We start from the raw sequence: 22,289 nt of genomic DNA on the forward strand, positions 1-22,289 counted from the left end.
GTCAGATGTTACTACAGTATACTGAAGTATAATTACAGGCATTTCATAAGTGTGAAAGGCTATTATTGACAATTACATTAAGTTTATGCAAAGAGTCAATATTTGCAATGTTGACCCTTCTATTTCAAGACCTCTGCAATTTGTCCTGGCATGCTGTCAATCAACTTCTGGGCCACATCCTGACTGATGGCAGCCTATTCTTGCATAATCAATGCTTGGAGTGCATCAAAATTTGTGGGGGGGGGGGGGGGGGGGGTTGTTCACCTGTCTCTTGAGGATTGACCAAAAGCTCTCAATGGGATTTAGGTCTGGGGAGTTTTGCCATGGACCCAAATGTTTGAGGTTTTGTTCCCCAAGACACTTTGTTATGAATTTTGTCTTATGGCAAGGTGTCCCATCATGCTGGAAAAGGCAATGTTCCTCACTAAACTTGTCTTGGACTGTTGGGAGAACTTGCTCTCTTTTTGTACTATTCTTTATTAATGGCTGTGTTCTTCAAAATTGTGACAGCAGGAGCCAATGGCTGTTGCCACTCCCTTGACTGAGAAGCAACCCCACTCATGAAATGGTCTCAGGATGCTTTACTGTTGGCATGACACAGGACTGATGGTAGTTCTCACCTTTTCTTCTCCGGACAAGTATTTTTTTCCGTATGCCCCAAACAACTGGAGAGGGGATTCAAGAGAGAAAATTACTTTACCCCAGTCCTCAGCAGTCCAACCCGTACCTTTTGCAGAATATCAGTCTGTCCCTGAGGTTTTTCCAGGAGAGAAGTGGCTTCTTTGCTGCCCTTCTTGACACCAGGCCTTCCTCCAAAAGTCTTCACCTCACAGTGCGTGCAGATGCACTCACACCTGCCTGCTGCCCTTCCTGAGTAAGCTCTTCACTGGTGGTGCCCGATCCTGCAACCGAATCAACTGTAGGAGACGGTCCTGGTGCTTGCTGGACTTGGGCGCCCTGAATCCTTCTTCACAAATGCAGTGGAAATGTTTTGTATGGGATTAAAGTTCATTTTCATGGCAAAGAGGGACTTTGTAATTAATTGCAATTAATTTGATCACTCTTCATATTATTCTGGAGTATATATGCAAATTGCTATAATAAAAACTGAGGCAGCAGATTGTGAAAATTAATATTTTTGTGTCATTCTCAAGACTTTTGGCCACGGCTGTAGGCCCCGGATGGTTCCCCTACCCCATAAAGATATTGCAGTGTTTGAGAACTCAAAAATAGGATATTATTTGCATAACACAACCCTATATCTAAATAAAGAAAGGCGTATACCTGAGAACTGGACAACTCTGCTTGAAACATCAAAGTCCCCAAGACCAGGAGCATCACCTATGTGTGGAACAACTCAGGATTTAAAAGTCTATCTATCCTTGTTATGTTTTGAAATTATATTGCTTTAGTATGTTTCCTTTAACTACGCTTTTTGCATATGTTACACAAGACAATTGAATGGAACAAATGTTGTACTTTGCTTTGAATCCAGAATTTGTGTTATTCATATTTATGTTTTTTTCTTTTGCGGTATATGACCTGTATGCTGAATGACCCAATAAAACAAAAGAAAAAAAAAAAAAACAGACTAACGGTATTTCTACTAGTCTTTCAGGACAGCACCTGGAGCGAGCGCAGCTCCTCCCACTTTCCAGGAAACACTGCAGTCATTTCTTTAAAGCCTGGACACTTCCACCATGGCCTCAGTCGTTATATAATTTCAGCATGACTGGAGGTACTCGATAAGCAGAACATAGCAAAAACACCATATTAACATTCATGAACAAGAGAGGGTCATCGGCACTGTCCTGATCATGGCGAGGATAGCAACAAAAGAAAAAAGGGGGGGGGGCGGAATAAGGGAGGGCAGGGGGGAGGGGAGAAAAAAAAAAAAAGGGGGGGGGGGGAGAGGGAAGTGGAGGAAAGGAGAAAGGGAAGGAGGGAGGAAAAGATTAAGCCAGTTTTAAAATGTTTAAGGTTCAAGAAAGATCTTCATGCTCAATTCTTTGTTTAAGCCTAGTGGCTGAATGGTTTTGAGCCTGACGATCCAGAATTTTTCCTTTCTGAGAAGCACCGTACCAAAGTCTCCCCTCTTGGCAAAGAGATCAAGGGAAAGGAATCCCTTAACTCTCAAACCATGGGTTTTGCCCTGATGATATAACACAAAATGCTGAGCTATGGGGGTATCTTCTTTGAGTCAAATGCTTTTGAGATGCTCTGCAAAACGCACACGGAGCTGGCGTTTTGTTTTGCCAACGTATAACATCCTGCATGGACACTCCAGAATATAAAAGGACCTTGGATGTAGTACAATTAATAAAGGAATAAAGTTTTTTTTTTCTCCCCTCCCCTATTCCGCTTTCCCCCTCCCCCCCCCCCCCTTTTCTTTTGTTGCTATCCTCGCCAGGGAAATGTACTGGATTTTTTTATTAAATGTTTTGGCCCCCGGAGGGTTAAATGAGGACTTTGAAGTCAGTGCTATACTTTGAGATTACATATACTTTTCTCTTGTTCCTTCCTTAGAGGTATTTTATGATCTAGCAATTATGTGATATTACCCGTTTTATTATATCCAGCGTAAACACTCATTTATGCTATTATTCAGTGTATACACGTCCATGTATATGCATTTATATATGTGTGTGCATGCATAAACACAGTCTATAAGCCTGCACAACGCATTGGTCCATGTACATCTACATTTTATTACTGATTGCCGCAGGCTTTCTTCTATTATAATATATATATATATATATATATATATATATATATATATATATATATATATATATATATATATATATATATATATATATATATATATATACATACATACATACATACACACACATATATACACATGCCAAGTGCCATATACACCTTTTCCAGCCATACATCTTTCTCTATATACAAAACTTTTTCTTCACAACGCTATTTATTTATTTTGTTCACTTCCTGTTTCTTTATTGTATCCGCCCATGGCTGGCCCATTGCATATATATTGTGCCCAGTTATTTCTATGGTCATAGGTTGACAAAGGAACCGTCCAGAGTTCTGAAACGCGTCCCTTTCTTATGACCTCACTTCCTCCACTCTGCGCTCCGGTCCAGGCTGGTTAACTGTCTTCTAGCATTGACATCACTTCCGGGTCCTTCTCCTCTCCTCGTGGATGACGTCAGTTCATGTGTCACACATCCATTAGTCTGAAGACTTCTTCCCGCCGTGACCCCTTCCAATGCTGCAGAACGTATCTACTCATACACTGTGCCTGTTTTATCTCTTCATCCTGTAAGTGTCCTTAAATCTGTTGGGATAATAAAACATGTTTTCTTCTGTACTTAGAGGCGCGTTTTATTTGCTTGTGTTTTCATAGATCCTGCTTCATTCTGCTAAGCTGCAGCCATTAGTGTTGAAGATTTCTCCATATCATTGCCACTACCATTATGATTGGACTTTTGTATAGAGACTTTTGGCTATTATGAAGTTTTGAGCGCCCTAATCTCCCATTTTTTACTATATCCAATCATTGAACAAGCCATATTAATTCCAGGTTGTGAGGCAACAGAACACGAAAAATGCTAAGGGGGGTGAATACTTTCGCAAGGCACTGTAGGGGACCCTCAGTCAGCAGGTCCCTTCGAACTGGAACCAACCAATGGGGCTCTACTGCTAACTTTAGTAGAACTGAAAACCAAGCCCTCTTGGGCCAATACGGGTCTACTAAAATTAGGGATGTCTTTTTTCCCTGCAGTTTCTTGAGCACTAAAGGGATTATTTGCACAAGGGGAAAGGCGTAGCACAAGCAGAAGGTCCAGTGCTGAGCCAGTGCTTCCAGACCCACCGCTCGGTCCTGCCTGTTTAGAGAAAAGTAGACTGGTACTTTTGCATTCGTTTACGATGCAAAAAGGTCGACCTGGGGAGCCCCCCCATTTGTCTACTATCCTCTGAAAAACATCCGGACTTAGGCTCCATTCAGACTCTAGTACCCTTCTTCTGCTTAAGAAGTCCGCTATCTGGTTTAGGCTGCGTTTCAGATGTACTGCTATTAAGGATGCCAAGTTGTGTTCTGCCCAAGTCCGAGTCTGTAGAGACAAGTCTAGCAGACACCTACTTCTTGTGACCCTTGTCTTGAGATGTAAGCGACTGCTGTGGCGTTGTCTGATAATACCTGGATGTGTGGGCCCCCGATTATCTGATTGAAGGCCAAAGCCCCAGGAAAATGGCCCACAGTTACCTCCAGCTGGAGGACCTCCTGGATTCCTCTACTGTCCAGTACCCTTGAGCCATCTGGCTTTGGAGATGCGCACCCCACCCCCAGGAACTCGCATCTGTTGTCAAGATCTTCGCTGTGGGAAAGGTCCAAAACAAATCCTTGCTCAAATTTGCTTGCCTCCTCCACCACCATAACTTCCTTTTTACTGGAGAAGGGATCTTGATTCTGCAGAATTGCCTGGAGGCCTCTTGAATGGAGGCGGGCCCACTGAACAGCCGGGATTGAGGCTGTGAGAAGTCCCAGCGTGGACATGGCTGCCCGAACTATAACAGATAAATTTGTGTGTACTCTTCACTGCTGCCTGCACCTTTATAATTTTTTCCTCTGGGGAGGAAAATCTTTTCCTGCAACGAGTTGATGACCTACCCCAGGAAAATGGTCCTCTGAGAAGGAATGAGGTTTGATTTTTCCTTGTTCAGAAGCCATCCCAAATTTTCTAAATAGTTCAGCGCCCTTCTCCCCCCAGCACACCCATAAACAAACAGTCAGTGATACAAAATATACCCCATAACATCACTGCTGTAAATCACACTTCCCCATAGACGTCACCTGAGGAGTGTGATGCAGGCCCCCCCAGGGGAGGAAGAGAGGGAAAAACAAAAATAGCCCAGGTCAAACTAACAGAGGCCACTGCCTCTCCTACCTGGGTCTGGCTGGTGCTTGTGACTCCTGCTCCTGCCACCAGTTCCTCTAGCTCTATCTCTCCCAGGGTTTTCACTGTCCTTTCGCTGCTGCGAGGATCGGAGATTGCACCCCTGAGGCCGCCTCCCCCTCCTGCATTACAGCGGCCAGAACCGGAAGCCACTGGGCACCGCCGGAAGTCCCACCCCATCCGGCAGTGACATCACCGGCCACTCGGGACCCAGAAGAGAGCGCAGGCTTGGAAACCAGAGATGCCGCACTGCCTGATGCAGTCCCCGCCGGCCTCTACCCTCGCCAGTTCGAAAAGAGGAAAGGCACCAGAAACAGCCCCTACCCGGGGGAGGTGGGGGGGGGGGGGGGGTTGAGCTGGCCAGCAGAACAAGAAAGCAACACCAGGTATGCCTTAACCTTCTCCACCTGGAGAGAGTGAACCACACCCCTGGTCCACTGCAGCACTTCTACCATGGCTGGAGGAAACACTACAACTGAGGCCATGGTGGAAGTGTCCAGGCTTTAAAGAAATGACTGCAGTGTTTCCTGGGAAGTGGGTGGAGCTGCGCTCTCTCCAGGTGCTGTACTCAAAGACGAGGTGAGAAAAAGTCCCTAAGACACCGCCTACCATTTCAGAACCCGCTACTATAGCAGTGCTGCTGACCACAGGTGGGCCACCATACAGCACCACTAGCTGTGCAAGTCAATTTTCCACACGCTCCATCCACACAAGGTGGATTGAGAATCCTCGCTGCTATGCTACTGTATTTTAACAGCAGGGATTTAAAATTTGTCAACAGTGCCTTTGAGAAGAGTCAATTAGATCTCCTTTTGAACTGAAACATGGATTGAAATGTGTGCAGTCCCTGCTGATCCTGCCACATTTCGATCAATCTATGGCCAGCTTTACCAGTTAAAGTGCCTGGAAAAAGTATTCACACCCCTTGAAATTTTCCAGATTTTGTCATGTTACAACCAAAAACGTAAATGTATTTTATTGGGATTTTATGTGATAGACCAACACAAAGTGGCACATAATTGTGAAGCAGAAGGAAAATGATAAATGGTTTGTACAGTTTTTGACAAATATCTGAAAAGTTTGGCATCATTTGTATTCAGCCTCCTTCACTCTGATACCCCTAACTAAAATCTAGTAGAACCAATTGCTGTCAGAAGTCACCTAATTAGTAAATAGATTCCACCTGTGTGTGTATTTTAATCTCAGTATAAATATAGCTGTTTTGTGAAGTCCTCAGAGGTTTGTTAGAGAACCTTAGTGAACAAACAGCAACATGAAGACCAAAGAACACACCAGACAGGTCAGGGATAAAGTTGTGGAGAAGTTTAAAGCAGGGTAAGGTTATAAAAAAAATATATATACCAAGCTTTGAACATCTCACAGAGCACTGTTCATTCCATCATCCAAAAATGCAAAGAGTAGTTGTTAACGGGAGACAGTGTAGGGACAACGGGGTTCGGGCAGTGCTATTATCAGAATTTTGCAAACATGGTGGGCCCCCAGCTCTATTCCTGTCAATTGATGCTGAAAATGCATTTGACAGGGTAGACTGGGGGTTTATGATAAACACTTTGGAAGCCTTGGGGTTCGGACAGAGGTTTATCTCTTGGGTTAAGGTCCTCTATAGTAGCCCGGCAGGGATGGTGAGAGCTAATGGGGCGATATCAAAGCCCTTCAGGATGTTCAATGGAACAAGGCAGGGCTGCCCTCTTTCCCCACTTCTGTTCGTCCTGACCCTTGAGCCCCTGTTGTCTGCTATCCGCAACAGCCCGGACTGCAGGGGTATAAAGGTCGGAACAGAGGAACACAAACTAGCGTCTTTTGCCGACGACGTTCTGTTCTTCATTACAAACCCCAGAATAACCCTCCCCAATATGCTTCAGATTATTAGAAAGTATGGAGAAGTCTCGAATTTCAAAATAAATTCCAGGAAATCTGAATGCTTGAATATCAACCTAGATAAGCAAGAAGTGGATCACCTGGCTGCTGTCTTCCCTTTTCTTTCGAAAGGGGAGATCAAGTACCTGGGGATTAAACTAGCTAACACCTTTAATAGACTATTTGTAAAAAATTTTATTCCTTTGTTAGATGACATCAGGCAAGAAGTGAGAAGATTACACGCCAGACCCCTTTCGTGGTTTGGGCGAGTAAACGCGATTAAAATGAGTCCAACGCCCAGGATCTTGTATAAATTTCAGATGATGCCCATCCCTCTACCAGGATATTATTTAAAAGCCCTTAGGAGTTTAATAAGCGAAGCTGTCTGGGGTGGCAAAAAACCACGCATTGCTTTCACAGTATTAAGTAGGGGGAAAAAAAAAAAAGGTGGAATAGCATTACCAGACTTCAATAGATACTACATTTCAGTAGTGTTGTCACGGATCACGGAATGGTGTAAAAAAAGATACGGATAAGCGCTGGGTTCACATTGAGCACTTTTTGAGTAACACGAATTTAGGACAGGCACTCTGGAACCCTCCAAAATTCAGAGCACTGAGCACATACACATCTTTATTAACGTATAACACATTTAAATATTGGGATATGATACACTTCAAGAATAAATGGTCATATAACTCACCACTGATACACATGAAAAATAATGTTTTTTTTGAACCAGGGAGGAGGGAGGTGGGAGGGAACTGGTTGAAGGGTGACTCTGTACAATTGAAACATTTTTTAAATAAGGGGCAAATATGCACATTGTCAGAATTAAGTCTAGAATCTAATCTATGGGTAATGAATGGGTGGAGGTACCTCCAGCTCTCCCACTTCATTGAGAGACTTCCGAAACCTCTCAGGAGTATGGAGGAGCTCAGACCGTTTGAGCAGCTCTGTATAAAGGAGCAGACAGGAGGGGAGATAACGCAAATATATAAGATCTTGGGAACAGAGCAGGAGCTGGAGGCACCCCCATACATTAAAAAGTGGGAGCAGGAACCGGGGTCACAATGTAGTGGAACTGTGATTTATAAGATCCTGAGGATGGCCCATTACTTAGCAGTAGTCACCAGAAGAACAGAAAGCCACTACAAATGCCTCGCAAGATGGTATGCCACCCCGGACAGGGTAAGCAAAATGGACAAGACTAAATCAAATACTTGCTGGAGGGGTTGTTCAACTCCAGGAACAATGGCCCATATTTGGTGGGAGTGTCCTACCATAAAAATCTTCTGGAAAAAAATCCTGGGACTGATAAAAGACATTACAGGGAAGGAAATAGTAGAGGACCCGTGGGTCTGCCTTTTCCACGGGATCTCGGACTCTGTAAAGAACTACAAGACCTCTTTGATCCCCATAATGCTCGATGTAGCGTCGAACTGGCTGAACGCCTCGAGCCCCTGTACTCGAGACTGGTTGTTTAGCCTTAATGAGGTATACAGTGTCGAGTGTATGGACAAGGGGGGAGTCGAACCTGAAGAGGAGGATCATTTAGGGAAATGGGCAGCACGGATCAAGTTTAAAGGGACCTGGGGTTATCTAGAGGAGATTATTAGCCCGGCATAACCGGGCAAGCACTTTGTCCTCGACGAGCATTGTCCTGAGGGGTGGGGGAGGGGGCTGGGGGGTAGGAGGGGATAACCATGTCACTTTTTATATATATTAATGTGGATGTGTATGAGGAATTATCCCCGGAGGGAAATGCATTGTAATTGTTATAAAATGACAAATAAAGAATTAAAAAAAAAAAAAGGCAAAGAGTATGGCCCAACTGCAAACCTACGAATATATATGTCCATCCACCTAAAGTGACAGGCCGGGCAAGGAGAACATTAACCAGAGAAGCAAGAGGCCCATGGTAACTCTGGAGGAGCTGCAGAGATCCACAGCTCAGGTGGGAGAATCTGTCCACAGGACAACTATTAATCATGCACTCCACAACTCTGGCCTTTAGGGAAAAGTGGCAAGAAGAAAGTCATTGTTGAAAGAAAGCAAAGAGGCCCATGGTAACTCTGAAGGAGCTGCAGAGATCCACAGCTCAGGTGGGAGAATCTGTCCACAGGACAACTATTAGTCATGCACGCCACAACTCTGGCCTTTAGGGAAAAGTGTCAAGAAGAAAGCCATTCTTGAAAGAAAGCTATAATAAGTCCTGTTTGCAGTTTGCAAGAAGCCATGTGGGGGGACACAGTAAACATGTGGAAGAAGGTGCTCTGGTCAGAGAGACCATAATGGAACTTTTTGGCCTAAAAGCAAAACGCTATGTGTGGTGGAAAAACAAACACTGTACATCACCCTGAACACACCATCCCCACCGTGAAACAGGATGGTGGCAGTATCATGCTGTGGGAATGTTTTTTTCAGCATGAACAGGGAAGTTGGTCAGAGTTGATAGGAAGATGGATGGCGCCAAATACAGAGCAATCCTAGAAGAAAAACAACCGTGCTTCACAAACTCAGCAGGAAAGCAGAAGTGGCACATCGAACTTTAATAAAGCAGGACAAGCACACTGTAGCCCCACCTATGACCCCTCCCCCCCCCCCTTTTAAATCAAGCCTGTATTGGGTGAAAAGTTGGAGGTGAATGTGATCCGACATATTCTGGGTGCCTGCTTTCCAATTGCTTAGTTTTATTCTGTACGTTATTAATACTTGTATGTGCACGCGCGCAGCTAAAAAAGGTCACAATATCTGGAAACATTAGCAAAAGGACCATCCTTTTGTTGATGGAAATATATGCTCCAAAGTGCATTGCCTTGCAAATCCACCCATTCCCTTGCACACTTACCGTTTTTTGGATCTAAGTTGGCATAATCAAGTAATGTTATCCCGATAAGAAAATAGTAGGCAACTCCAAGACCATATTGAGCCACATGAATAACCCCACTGGAATAGACGCTGACATACAGACACTCTTCTAGTCTTCTCAGGCTGTGCAGCCATATCAAGGATAGAGCCAAAATAGTGGAAACCTCGCCACCTAGATTTTAATACATAAAATTGCATTCATAAGGACAATGCTACAGATACAACTTAAATATAGAAAGATGTCATATTCTGCTGTAATCAGGAGTGGACCAAATGGAGAATTCTGAAATTTAGCAGATGCTTTTAAAATTAGCAGAGACTAAAAATGTAACACACCAGCTGTACTGCTTGAGGCACGTCATCCATCTGGCTCTTTCACGATTCTCATGATAATGTACATGTAATACTAAACTGGAGGTCCATCAACCTATGAAACATGGACCTGTAAGACAAGCATAATGTATAGCCTACATTGTCACCATCATGTGACTAATACTCCTCTTGACGGTACTGGTGGAGGATCTACAGCCTGTTTTCACATCCTTCTAGCAGTCAGATTTCTCTATAGACTTTAGAGCAAACAAATTTTGAGGCAAGAAAATGTAGCACAGGCCACCAGAACTCAGTAGGTGAAACCCATCAAGGAGAATAAAATGACTAACTTACACAAAGGGGAAAGGTACATTTTACAGATTGGAAAATTGCCTTTTAACCCTTGCAGTGTTCATGTTAGCACCGAAAATATTTTAAATTATAGTTTTCATTAGCTGCAAAACTAAAGGAAAATAAAATTAGAATGAAGTCAATTGATGAAAACTATGACGAAAATCAATTCCAGTTTTCAGTGAGTCGACTAAAATCGAATGGGTTTAGTGGCAACGCATTTTTTAAAGTGGAATTTCACTCTCTCAATAAACATTGGCTATTGGTAATCCTTATACTGCAATCATTAGGAAATAGATAGGAAAATAGAATAAAATAGGAAGTATATCATATTTACCGGTTTTAAACTTTTTTTTTTGCATTTCTTCAGTTACATCCGGGTTTCCAGGCCTAGGCCAATTTTGTAATTTAATTTAATCTTCCGGAAGGAAGGAGGGTATTTCTTAGCCAAGCACACCCTCCTATTTGCATGCCTGAGCTTAGGGCAGATGAATTCCAGGAAGTAAATGCTACATGAATCATTTGCCTTTACTCAAGATGGCCACAGCCAGAAATGCTAGGTGTTTTCCAAAGTGATTTCTCCACAAAATAAAGCATAGAGACATGGATGGATGGGGTTAATGCATTAACATAAAAAAAAAAAACTCCTGTGTGTAGCAGCCACCCCAGCACCCCCTAATTGCTTACCTAAGCCCCTTTCTCCCTCCAGCGATGTCCACGAATGTCTAAGCCGTCGGGGACACTCTTCCTGATTGGCTGAGACACAGCAGCAGCGCCATGCGCTCCCGCAGCTGTCAAAGTCAGTCAGCCAATTAGGGGGAGAAAAGGGGCGGGGCCAAGTCGGGGCTCCATGTGTGAATGGATACACGGAGCTCTGACTCGACTCAAGTGCCCCCATAGAAAGCTGCTGGCTGAGGGAGCACTCAATCGGATGGAGGGGCCAGGAGCAGCAAAGAGGGACCCGAGAAGAGGAGGATCTGGGCTGCTCTGTGCAAAACCAACTGCACAGAGGAGGGAAGTAGAACATGTTTGTTATTAGGGTTGCACCGATACTAGTGCAGTCGATATTGCCTGAGTACTTGTATTCAGGCAAATGCTCCGACGCTTGATCCGATACCTGGGCAGTAGGGGGTGATCGGTGGGGGAGTTACAAGCACCGATCTCCCTGTATAGATTTCTGACAGCCGCTTCTCCTCCTCTCCCTCCTGCAGGTTTCAGCTACTTTATTGAAATCTATACATGGGGTTTGGTGATTGTAACTCCTGCCACCCCCGCATTGGTCACCCGACTGTCCCTGTATCCTTCTCCAGTCCCCCCTGTGTCCTCCTCCTCCGTGCTCCACTTTGGGTCCATTTGTCCTTGATCTGTCAGGATGGAGAGCAGAGGAAGGAGCCGGTAAATCTGTCATTTACCAGCTCCTTTTTTTCCAAATGAACAGAGTCAGTGATCATTGCTTCTGTCCATTCATAACTAAGCATTGTAAGCTGTGTTACGATGCTTCAGTTTATGAATGGAGAGGAGCCTCTGTCTCCTGTCCATTCATCTCCAGTGCAGCTGAGGCTGCAGAGAAAGGGACTGGAGAATCTGTGTCCTCAGTCCCTTTCCCTGTCTTAAAAGGGAGATGTCAGGGGTCTGCTAAGACCCCTGATATCTCAGCAGAGCCCCCCAACAGGGCTTATAAAAAAAAAAAAAAAAAAAAGAAGGTTGTAATAAATATTTAAAATGTAAAAATAAAAAAATATTGACAGTCCACACGTCATCAGTGCTGCATATTAGTGCCACTGTCACATGACATTAAAAAGAAGCATCGGTACTTGCTTGTACTCAGTCTTAAAAACAAGACTTAATCACTTTTAAAAGTTTGAACATGCATTACAGACACAGGTTTAGCTATTGTGATATATAACGTCTTTTTAAATAACACCAAATTTCATAAAACAAAAATATTGCTTTTTGACAAATGGAAGTGCGACTTTAAAATCTAAAAAAAAAACAAAAACAAAACAAAAAAAAAAAAAACGTAAACTCTATTGGCTGTAATGACAGGCTGCAAGTGGAGATAGGGAAGTAAATGGGAGTGAGGGACTGCACAGGGTAGAGAACTGGATGGTCTGGGGAGGCTGCTATTTTACACAGTGCTAAGTACTGCTTCCTTGCTGGGAGGGGAAACACTCACCACGTCACATCCAGACATGAATCCAACAGAGGAGTTCCTCTTTTGTGGTTTGCAGGATATTGCTTAGGCAGCAGGCAGACAGCAGGGGCATGCATCTGTCAGCCAATATAGTTGGCCGATAAAGTCAGGGGGCTGGGACTGGGGCTTTAACAGACAGGTGGAGTTCCGAGAAAAACAGAAGTTCAGCTGTGTAATGGAGATTTTAGTTGAATAAAATGCAAGGGTTAATAGCTCGTTTTGTCTAGGGAAGAGGAGAAACCGTTTTACTTACCTCATCCTTCTCTCCTCCCAATATGGAAGTGGGCTGTTCCTCTGAGTTCTCACGTCCAGTGTGGGGCTATGGACCCTGTTCTGGTCTTGATGACATCAAAACCCTAGACCGTGGGGGTGCAGTAGCTGCTGGGATCAGTCTAACTAAGGGGAGGAGTGAAGGATCAGGAAAATGTATCACCTTAAATTTTTCCCTAAACATAAATGAACAATTAACCCTTGCAGTGCGGGCACAACCCCACTGCAAAAGGATAATTTTGTTTATTTGCCCGGAGTTGGGCTTTAAAAGGCAAGTTGGAATGTTTAATGCCACTCAGGATGCACTATCTCTGCAATGATAACTATGCGCATAGTCAGCTAAGAGTTTTTCTTTTTACAGACAGTACATAGCAAGTTACAAAATTGAAAAGATTGGACTATAGGAAAAGAATATCCTGACACTTTTGTAGTCCTGGAGCCCCAATAAACTGGAAATCCTCATATGCAAACTAAACTAGAATTCACGTGCCATGTACAATTTACATGGTCATTTTATTGCTCACCTGATATTTTTTGTTGTGGCGCCTTGTTGAAGAAATGAAGTAGTGACTGCAGCCACTGTGGTATTTCTACTCCAAACAGCTGTGACTGCACAACTAACCAAAGCAGTGCCCCGTTCCAGAAAACGGACAAATAATAAAAGTGTGAGAACCACCTGTGAATAAAAAAAAAAAAAAAAAAAAAAAAAAAAAAAAAAAAAAAAAGGGAAGACATTAATACATAGATGATTAATCCAACACAGCGGGTATACAGGAGATGAAGTGATTTGATTCTACAGGAATCCCCAAAATTCATCCACTAGCATATGTTGTGTCACTTCTTGTTGGTCCCTTAACCAAAGCATTTCTACTCCAGGGACACCTCTTCCTTTTAGTGTGAGTTTATAATATCAAAGCTGAACTCTGGGCACAAACAAAAAATAAAAATACATTTTAAATGGATTCCTCAACAGATAAAAGGGATATAAATCCACCTTGTGTGCACCAAATGTATTTCTAAACCCAGATGTTACCTTGTAAAAGTAACATAGGCATCATCGCTGCGCTATACATAGCCTGTGCAGACAGCAGAGCTTTGGGAGGGACCCAGCAGGTCCACCCACTACAGGCTGCCTGCAGAAAAATACAAGAAGAGGGCGGAGATAAGACCAGTCATCCTGTGCAAGGAGAGAGACCAGCAGTGACTGGTCTTAATAAAGGGAAATCCCAGCGCAAAGACAGAGCTCAGGAATTTGATGCTGGATTACTGCACAGATCTGGAAGAAATACACAAAGTACACCAAGATTCAAAGAAGAATACACATGACTCTTGTATTTAGACAATATTTGTTTATTTATTCTGTCAGAATAGGGTCAACTTTTAAGGCAAACTATATTGGGGCCTTGGGTAATATACAAGAGTTACTGAATGAAGCCCCAAAATTGTGGGGATTAGGTAGCTATTTATATGTGGTAGCGGTTTTATTATATCAATACTGAGAAATATGGGTAATGAGGACGTCAGTATGTTAGGAGTGTGATTTATATTATTCCCAGTGATTTTTATTCTATACTCTAGGGGTCACTGTTGAGTTCATTTTCCCTTGTCCCCATGTTTGTTTCTGGCTCACATCTGGTGGATTGAGCCTCTACAGCAGTGGTTCTCAACCTGGGGGTCGAATGATGATTTGCCAGGGGTCACAGAATCCTGGGCTGTTCCTGAATCCCGCACTGCTGTCCTAGATCTTTTGGGCTGTCCCTGGAGCCTGTGGCCACCCAGTTGGGCTGTTCCTGGAGCCCGTGGCCGCCCACTCAGCCTCTTTGCAGCCGCCCAGTTTGCGGTATGGCTGGGGGGCAGATACTAGAGGTCAGCTGACTGGTGAGGAATGTGAAGTGGGAGGGGCTGGAGGAGACCCTATCTCCTTTTTTCGGCAAAGGTGTCACTGCTACGAGATGTCGGAGACACAGTGAAGCCGAAGACACAGTGAGCAACACTACCCGTGATTATAGTTGCAGTTAAAAGTCCCCACTACAGTTCTCAGATCAGCAGATGGCCTTGATCAAGATCACCTAAGTTGGCTGATCAGAACTCCCCCCTGCACTGGCACTGATCCCACCCCCCACCAGCACTGCCACTAATCCCATTTCCCCCACCCGTAAGGAGTAAGAGGAAGAATAAAAATAGAGAATACATGGAAGGAAGGGAGAGGAAAAGTGAGGAGGGGGGGGGGGGGGGGGGAGAAAGAATAAGAGAAAGAACTAGAAAGATGGCGAGAGAGAGGGATGGGGGAAAAAAAAAAAAAAAAAAACTAGCATAGAGAGATAAAAGGGAAAGAAATGAGAACAAAGAGAAAGAGTGGTACATCCTAAAATGTACCATAAGGGGTTTTAATACTGTACGAGTGGAAGGGACTAAGGGAGCCCTAAGTGTCTGTGGATTAGGGGCGCAAATTGTCTTGCCTTGGGTGCTGACAACCCACACTATGAAAATAATTTTACTGTTAGGGGTCTCCACAACTTGGGAAATTTTATCAAGGGGGTCACAGCACTAGAAAGGTTGAGAACCACTGCTCTACAGGGTTTTATGGTTAATTCATTTTCTCATCTGTGTGCCCTCTGGTTAGGGCTCTCCTTTTAGTGGTAATTAATATGGTGATCTTGAATAGCATGTCAGCTTACCATATGGGTTTAAACTCTTTAATATGGCAGTAATTGGGGATTAGATTAAGAATATATTAATTGGGGTAGCTGTCACATACTTATGATAGTGGGTAGGCAACATTGCCAGAATTTATCCTGTTTTTTGTTTACTTTTTCAATGCAAAGTATATCTATATCCTTTACAAAACTGGCAATTCTGTCTCCTATATGGAGATCTGCCACCCAAGACTTATATTGAGGCGTGGTTCTTCCTGTCTATTATATAACGCGATGAGTCAATGCGTCGCCCGTGCCCCAGGACGTCAGCTTGTGATGAAACGTGCATCGGGAGGAGTGGCGTAATGTCATCGCGATGCGATCCCGAGAGGATGGGTTTTTGCTAGCTGGCCAGCTTTTTTATACTTGATGCTACATTTTATGCTTCCAATGTAAGTGCAACCTTTAATCTTAATAAAACCTGTGTGTTTTGATTTACACTGTGGTGAGTTCTTTCCTTTTTGGGTAAACCTGCCTGGCCCATGTTCATGGTACCTGGATCATCCAGTCCCCCTGGTGTGATTGGTGGGTGTCCTGCCCATTATATCCATTTGTGAGCTGGTATCCCAACATCCCCTGGATAAAGGCCCTGGCTGGGTTTATAGCCACCAGCGTATTTAGCTTGCCTACCAATAAGCACGCACTCTATGTGGTGGAGGTTCACAAGTCTGTAGCGGTGTTTGGGAGTTGTTTCAAGTCATTTAAACTATTCCAAGTTATGCACATTCACTTGTGGTTGATGAACTCATTTACAGTCAGGTCCATAAATATTGGGACATTGACACAATTCTAATCTTTTTGGCTCTATACACCACCACAATGGATTTGAAATGAAATGAACAAGATGTGCTTTAACTGTAGACTTTCAGCTTTAATTTGAGGGTATTTACATCCAAATCAGGTGAACGATGTAGGAATTACAACAGTTTGTATATGTGCCTCCCACTTTTTAAGGGACCAAAAGTAATGGGACAGATTAACAATCATCCATCAAACTTTCACTTTTTAATACTTGTTTGCAAATCCTTTGCAGTCAATTACAGCCTGAAGTCTGGAACCATTAGACATCACCAGACGCTGAGTTTCATCCCTGGTGATGCTATGCCAGGCCTCTACTGCAACTGTCTTCAGTTCCTGCTTGTTCTTGGAGCATTTTCCCTTCAGTTTTGTCTTCAGCAAGTGAAATGCATGCTCAATCGGATTCAGGTCAAGTGATTGACTTGGCCATTGCATAACATTCCACTTCTTTCCCTTTGAAAAACTCTTTGGTTGCTTTTGCAGTATGCTTCGGGTCATTGTCCATCTGCACTGTGAAGCACCGTCCAATGAGTTCTGAAGCATTTTGCTGAATATGAGCAGATAATATTGCCCGAAACACTTCAGAATTCATCCTGCTGCTTTTGTCAGCAGTCACATCATCAATAAATAAAAGTCTGCAGTTAAAGCACATCTTGTTCGTTTCATTTCTAATCCATTGTGGTGGTGTATAGAACCAAAAAGATTAGAATTGTGTCGATGTCCCAATATTTATGGACCTGACTGTACGTACAATTTATAATTCAAGTATATATTCATTTATTGGTCTCCTTCAATTGTTAATCAATTTGTATATGTATGTCACTAATTTGTAACACTGATTAGCGTGGCTCCCCCTTCTTTTCTTTTATTGCAAATGTATCTCACTTTGAGCCGCTGCTCTTTATTCACTATTTTTTTTTTTTATATCATCACTCGATTAGCACGGTAATTACATAATTTCTAAAGTAAGGCTGTAAACATTGGAGAAAGTTGCTACCATGATAAAAGGTAAGTAAGCAGTTGGAGTGGAATTAGGGAGTTTTACATAGATTGTTAGAAGGTCTGGGGGGGGGGTTGTGTGGGTTAAAGAGTAACTCCACATTTGTTGAGAAATCAAAAACACTTCCCTCTGGGTGATCTATATACATTTTCTGTGTTAATGTAAAAAATGAATGTGAATGTGAGTGATTTCATAACTATTAGTCAGCTGCTGCACTTGCAGGGCTCTAATGAGGAAAGCTGCAGGGTCTGCATCCTTTTAGATGTAATTTCCCTTTGGAAGTATCACACCAAAATGACATTTTTGTTGCAGTTGTCCAAAATCTGACTTGTATCAGACTTCTGAAAGAATCAGCAAGCCAACCGAAAAGCAGGAAATTAAATTTCTGGGGGGCATTCTGTACACCATCTGTGTACAGATTGCCACCAGGTAGCCATATTGCATCTTACAGAAAATGAAAGAGCTGCAGATTGAAAAGGAAAGGTAATTTTTAATAACATTCAATTACAAAAGGACTTGTGTAGCAATTGAATAAGCTGTACTATTTTATTTTTTGCTATTATTTTACCCATGCAAATGGAGTTACCCTTTAGCCCGGGTTCACACCTATGCGAATTAGATGTGACTGGCTCCCTATAGAGCCGGTTCACATATCTCCGGGGCGGCTGCGGAGCGCACTGCACAAAAACGCTCTGCGTCTTTGGCTCCGTTTCAGGGCCGAATTCAGGCATAGAATCGTCCCTGATTCGTCCCTGAAACGGGGAACAGGGACGCACAGCGCTCCTGTGCGATCCGCAGCCTGTTGTAGTGTGAACCTGGGCTTAATGTTTGTTTATAAAGATAGTTCTGTACTTTCAAAGGGAATCTGCCATGAAAGGTAAATACTTGCGTGCACAAGATGCATTCCAGGAAAATAAAACAATTGTTTTCTATGTGCCCTAGGGGCGACTGACATTCTTCCAGTGCGTAAAAAAAAAAACAGTCTCCACACTACCCTGTTTCCCCGAAAATAAGACCTAGCGTGATTGTCAGTGATGGTGCAATATAAGCCCTACCCCCCAAATAAGCATTACCCTGTTTCCCCAAAAATAAGTCCTACCCTGAAAACAAGACCTACAAGGACTTTTACTAGGGCTTATTTGGAGGGTAGGGCTTATATTTCAGCCATCACCGACAATCACGCTAGGTCTTATTTTGGGGGAAACAGGGTATGTTAACCAACCCCAAAGTGGTATTCCAGCCTAAATCTAACTAAGCTTAAAGTGATAGTAAACGCCACTTTTGAACTTGTACCTACAGGTAAACCCATAACGCGGCTTACCTGTAGGTACAGTAAACATCTGCTGAACTTGGACTGTTAGGAGATAGTCACACGATATGCAGCCAGAGACGTCACTGGCGTATGTGCTCTGAAGGGACGGCATACTGTGCTGGAGCTTGAGAGCTCCACGCCGGAGGCAAGGGCTTCTGCGTGCATGCGCAGAAGTGACATCATCGTGGCCCTGGCCATACATACAGCTGGAGCATGCGAACCCGGAAAGAAGATGGAAGCGCCAGGGAGCCATGACAGCACTGCACTGGAGGGATCCTTGGACAGGCAAGTCCATCATAATGTGCTAGTATGCAGAGCATACTAGTACATGATGACTTAAACCTGCCAGGGGGCCCATTTTTTTTTTATTTTTCTGGCTGTTTACTACAGCTTTAAGGTGGGTTTCATAGTGCTTCACTGCACTTTAGCTGCGGTGTCCCATAGACTATTATGCCCCGCATTTCTGATGCGTTTTCTGAAAGTGCAACAAAGATGCAGCACTTTTGGTGCTTTCAGAAAACAGACCAAAAATGCAGGACATAATAGAAAGTTTATGGGAAACTGCAGCTAAACCACATGAGAACTGCGGGTACACCTGCGCTGCGGCCAAACTGCAACACAGCAGTATGAAACAGCCCTAAAACAGCTCCCACCTCCCCCCTAACCTCCTATACTAACTACCCTGTAAAAAGGAACATGCATATATTTACTTACCTACTCTGAAAGCACTCTGGTCCGGTTACATGATCTTCCCAGCAGCCAACTTCAAGGGAAAGGGAGGGCCAACAATGAAATGTCTGAACAGTGACATCACCAATAGAGTTAATATGCGGCACCTGTTGTCGGCTTTTCATCTTCACCTCTGAAGCTGCCTGCCGGGAGCTGATCACCGGAGCTACCAGAAAAGAAGTATATGCATCTTACGTCTACAGAGTAATTAGTGTAGGACTGAGGAGATAGGCGGGAGCATAGTTAAATCTAGGTTGTAATTCCACTTGCATTAAATATAGATTCACATTGATAAAAGAAAACTGAAAACAGCGGTGTGATTTTCTGTGCAACAATCACCATGTACAGCAGCTATATCAGGTTTGTGGTAGCTTTGCACTTTTTTACAGTTGAGAATTACACAAACAGGGAACTCAATGCAGATATGAATAAGAGGGTAAAGGGAGTGGGGTTTGGTATTCTCTCACATCTCCTAAACTGCTTCCTCATTGGGAAAAGGAAATCATTTCTCAACACGACCGATTACAACAAATGTCATGCACCTAAAGCGGCGTCTGGCACACATTTTTAGGCGTTCGTTGATTCCACTGGCCAGAATATTAACTTATTCCGGCCAATGAAATGAATGCTCATAGGCTAAACGCTAGGGTTGTCACCTCCTCCCTTTAACTGCTTGCCGACCAGCCACTGCAGTTTTACTGTGGCAGAATGGCATGGTTACCTTACGCCGATTTGCCTTTTGGCCACTAGAAGCGAGCACGCGCCTGCAGCTGATGGTCATCACGCCCGCTGGGCACTCACGTTGGGAAACAGCGATCGCTCGTGACAGAGCGAGAACCGGGATCTGTGTGTGTAAACACACAAATCCCAGTTCTTTCAGGGGAGTAGAGACAGATCGTGTGTTCATAATAAGTATGAACACTGATCTCTCTCTTCTCCTAGACAGTCCCATCGCCCCCTACAGTTAGAACACACCTAGCGAACACAGTTAACCCCTTGATCGCCCCCTAGTATTAACCCTTTCCCTACCAGTGACATTTATACAGTAATCGGTGCATTTTTATCAAAAAAAAAAAAAATTTTAATAAAAAGGCCTGAATCTATCCCCTATTTTGTAGACGCTATAACTTGTGCGCAAACCAATCAATGCACGCTTATTGCAATTTTTATTACCAAAAATATGTAGAAGAATACATATTGGCCTAAACTGGGGGAAAAAAATGTTTTTTAAAAAAAATGGGGATATTTATTATAGCAAAAAGTAAAAAATATTGTATTTTTTTCAAAATTGGCACTATTTTCTGTTTATAGAGCAAAAAATAAAAACCGCAGAGGTGATCAAATACCACCAAAACAAAGCTCTATTTGTGGGAAAAAAAGGACATCAAATTTGTCTGGGTACAACGTCGCACGACCCAGCAATTGTCAGCCAAAGCGACACAGTGCCGTATCGTACCTGTCCCAGGATCCAGCAATGTGGCCGTCTGAACCCTCGGTTCTATCTCCTCTCCCCGGCACCGGCCTGTGACAGCATGCGGCTTCACAGCCTGGTGTGCACTGTGCATGCACGAGTCATGCTGCGCCTCAATGGTCGGCCAATCTTCTGGGACCTGTAATGTATTCCAGAAGATTGCAGGGAGGAGGAGAGGAAAACCTCCGCTCGGATTGTCTAGGCAGCCCTTTCAGAAGTGGGAGCGGGTACCTGCTCATTCCCCCCCCCCCCCCCATGACATGCCAAATGTGGCATAGGAGGGAGGGGAACTAGTGCTTAAAGTGGAACTTCTCCTTTTGGGTGGAGCTCAGCTGTGACTGATTAAGGTGGTAATTAACCGCTTTCTGCCCACGCTATAGCCAAATGACAGCTACAGCAGGCTGCCTTTGCCGGGAGGGCATCTATTGACATCCTCCCACGATTGTGGGACTCCGCTGATCACAGATCAGGATAAAAAGCCAATCACAGCAGCCCTTTACCATGTGACCAGCTGTGTCCAATGACAGCTGATCACAGATGTAAACACAAGGCGGTTATCGGCTTTCCTTTGCTCACGCTGACAGCTTGAAGAAGGGAGAAGAGAGCCGGTCAGGGTCTTGTGTTAAAGGGATACAAACTCCATTTGGTGTACAGTGTTGTATGACCGGCACAGGAGCATAGTATGCATGAGGGTTAAAGCAGCAGTTTTATAAATACAGCACATAGTAGCCGGGAGAAAGGCGCCCCCAGCGGTAATGGAGAGTCAGCACACCTACAACTACAAGTGTGCACACAATGACATGAATAAATCATGTTGTAGAAATGTACCAACAAGGGAGGGGCTTCCCGCCCATCCCCACCAATCAGAATCCTGGACTCCGCCCAGAAGCATAGATCGCCACCTGGTTGCTATGGACAACCCCCAGTGTGCCTGTCCTATGTCATGTGACCCCTCTCACCTCTTCGGCAAATCGAAGCAGTGCAGCCATGCGGGCCGGCCGGTCTTAGTTTTCCCATAGCGGATAAGATCCTGAAAGATGGCGCACAATGGGGAGCTCCGGCGGGCACAGTCCCCCAGTACATGGAAGAACAGAGCTATGAGGAAGGCGAAATCTAACAAGAGCCACAAAGCAGCGATGACACTCACTCCTGTGCCTGAGAGGAGCAACATGGCCGCCGCCGCCTCACTTACACCCAGCTGCCTGTTTGCACACTACATGGACACGTGACATATAGATTGACTTCCCGATATTACCCGGGACACTTCCACGTATTAGACTCCTCCTCCCTCCCCCCACATCTGCAGCTTATAACCTTCGTTCATATCGGAACTAGTTAGCTGTAGCTTGTTCTTCCGGTGTTTCATCAGATTTGGCGACCTGTCAGAATGTGTAACGGAAGTGACGTTACGTCGCCGACATCTTGCTACACCCCGCACTCCTCCATAGTAAGGATAGAGGGGGAAAGCGGACATCTTGT

At 44.0% G+C, this 22,289-nt stretch overlaps 1 protein-coding gene across 1 annotated transcript in view; it reads right to left on the minus strand.

Annotated features, from left to right (window-relative positions):
• Positions 1-22,171, minus strand: part of SRD5A3 (steroid 5 alpha-reductase 3) — a 37,439-nt gene extending 15,268 nt beyond the window's left edge. Inside the window, exons 1-3 of the mRNA XM_073608433.1 lie at positions 21,770-22,171; positions 13,329-13,480; positions 9,658-9,849 (exon numbers count right to left, since the gene is read on the minus strand). Coding sequence (XP_073464534.1) covers positions 9,658-9,849; positions 13,329-13,480; positions 21,770-21,981 — 556 coding nt within the window. The 5' untranslated portion in view covers positions 21,982-22,171. The remainder of the gene's footprint in view (positions 1-9,657; positions 9,850-13,328; positions 13,481-21,769) is intronic.
• Positions 22,172-22,289: the final 118 nt, after the last annotated feature.

The sequence above is a fragment of the Aquarana catesbeiana genome, linkage group LG01 (assembly GCF_042186555.1).
Source record: "Aquarana catesbeiana isolate 2022-GZ linkage group LG01, ASM4218655v1, whole genome shotgun sequence".
Taxonomy (NCBI): Eukaryota; Metazoa; Chordata; class Amphibia; order Anura; family Ranidae; genus Aquarana; species Aquarana catesbeiana.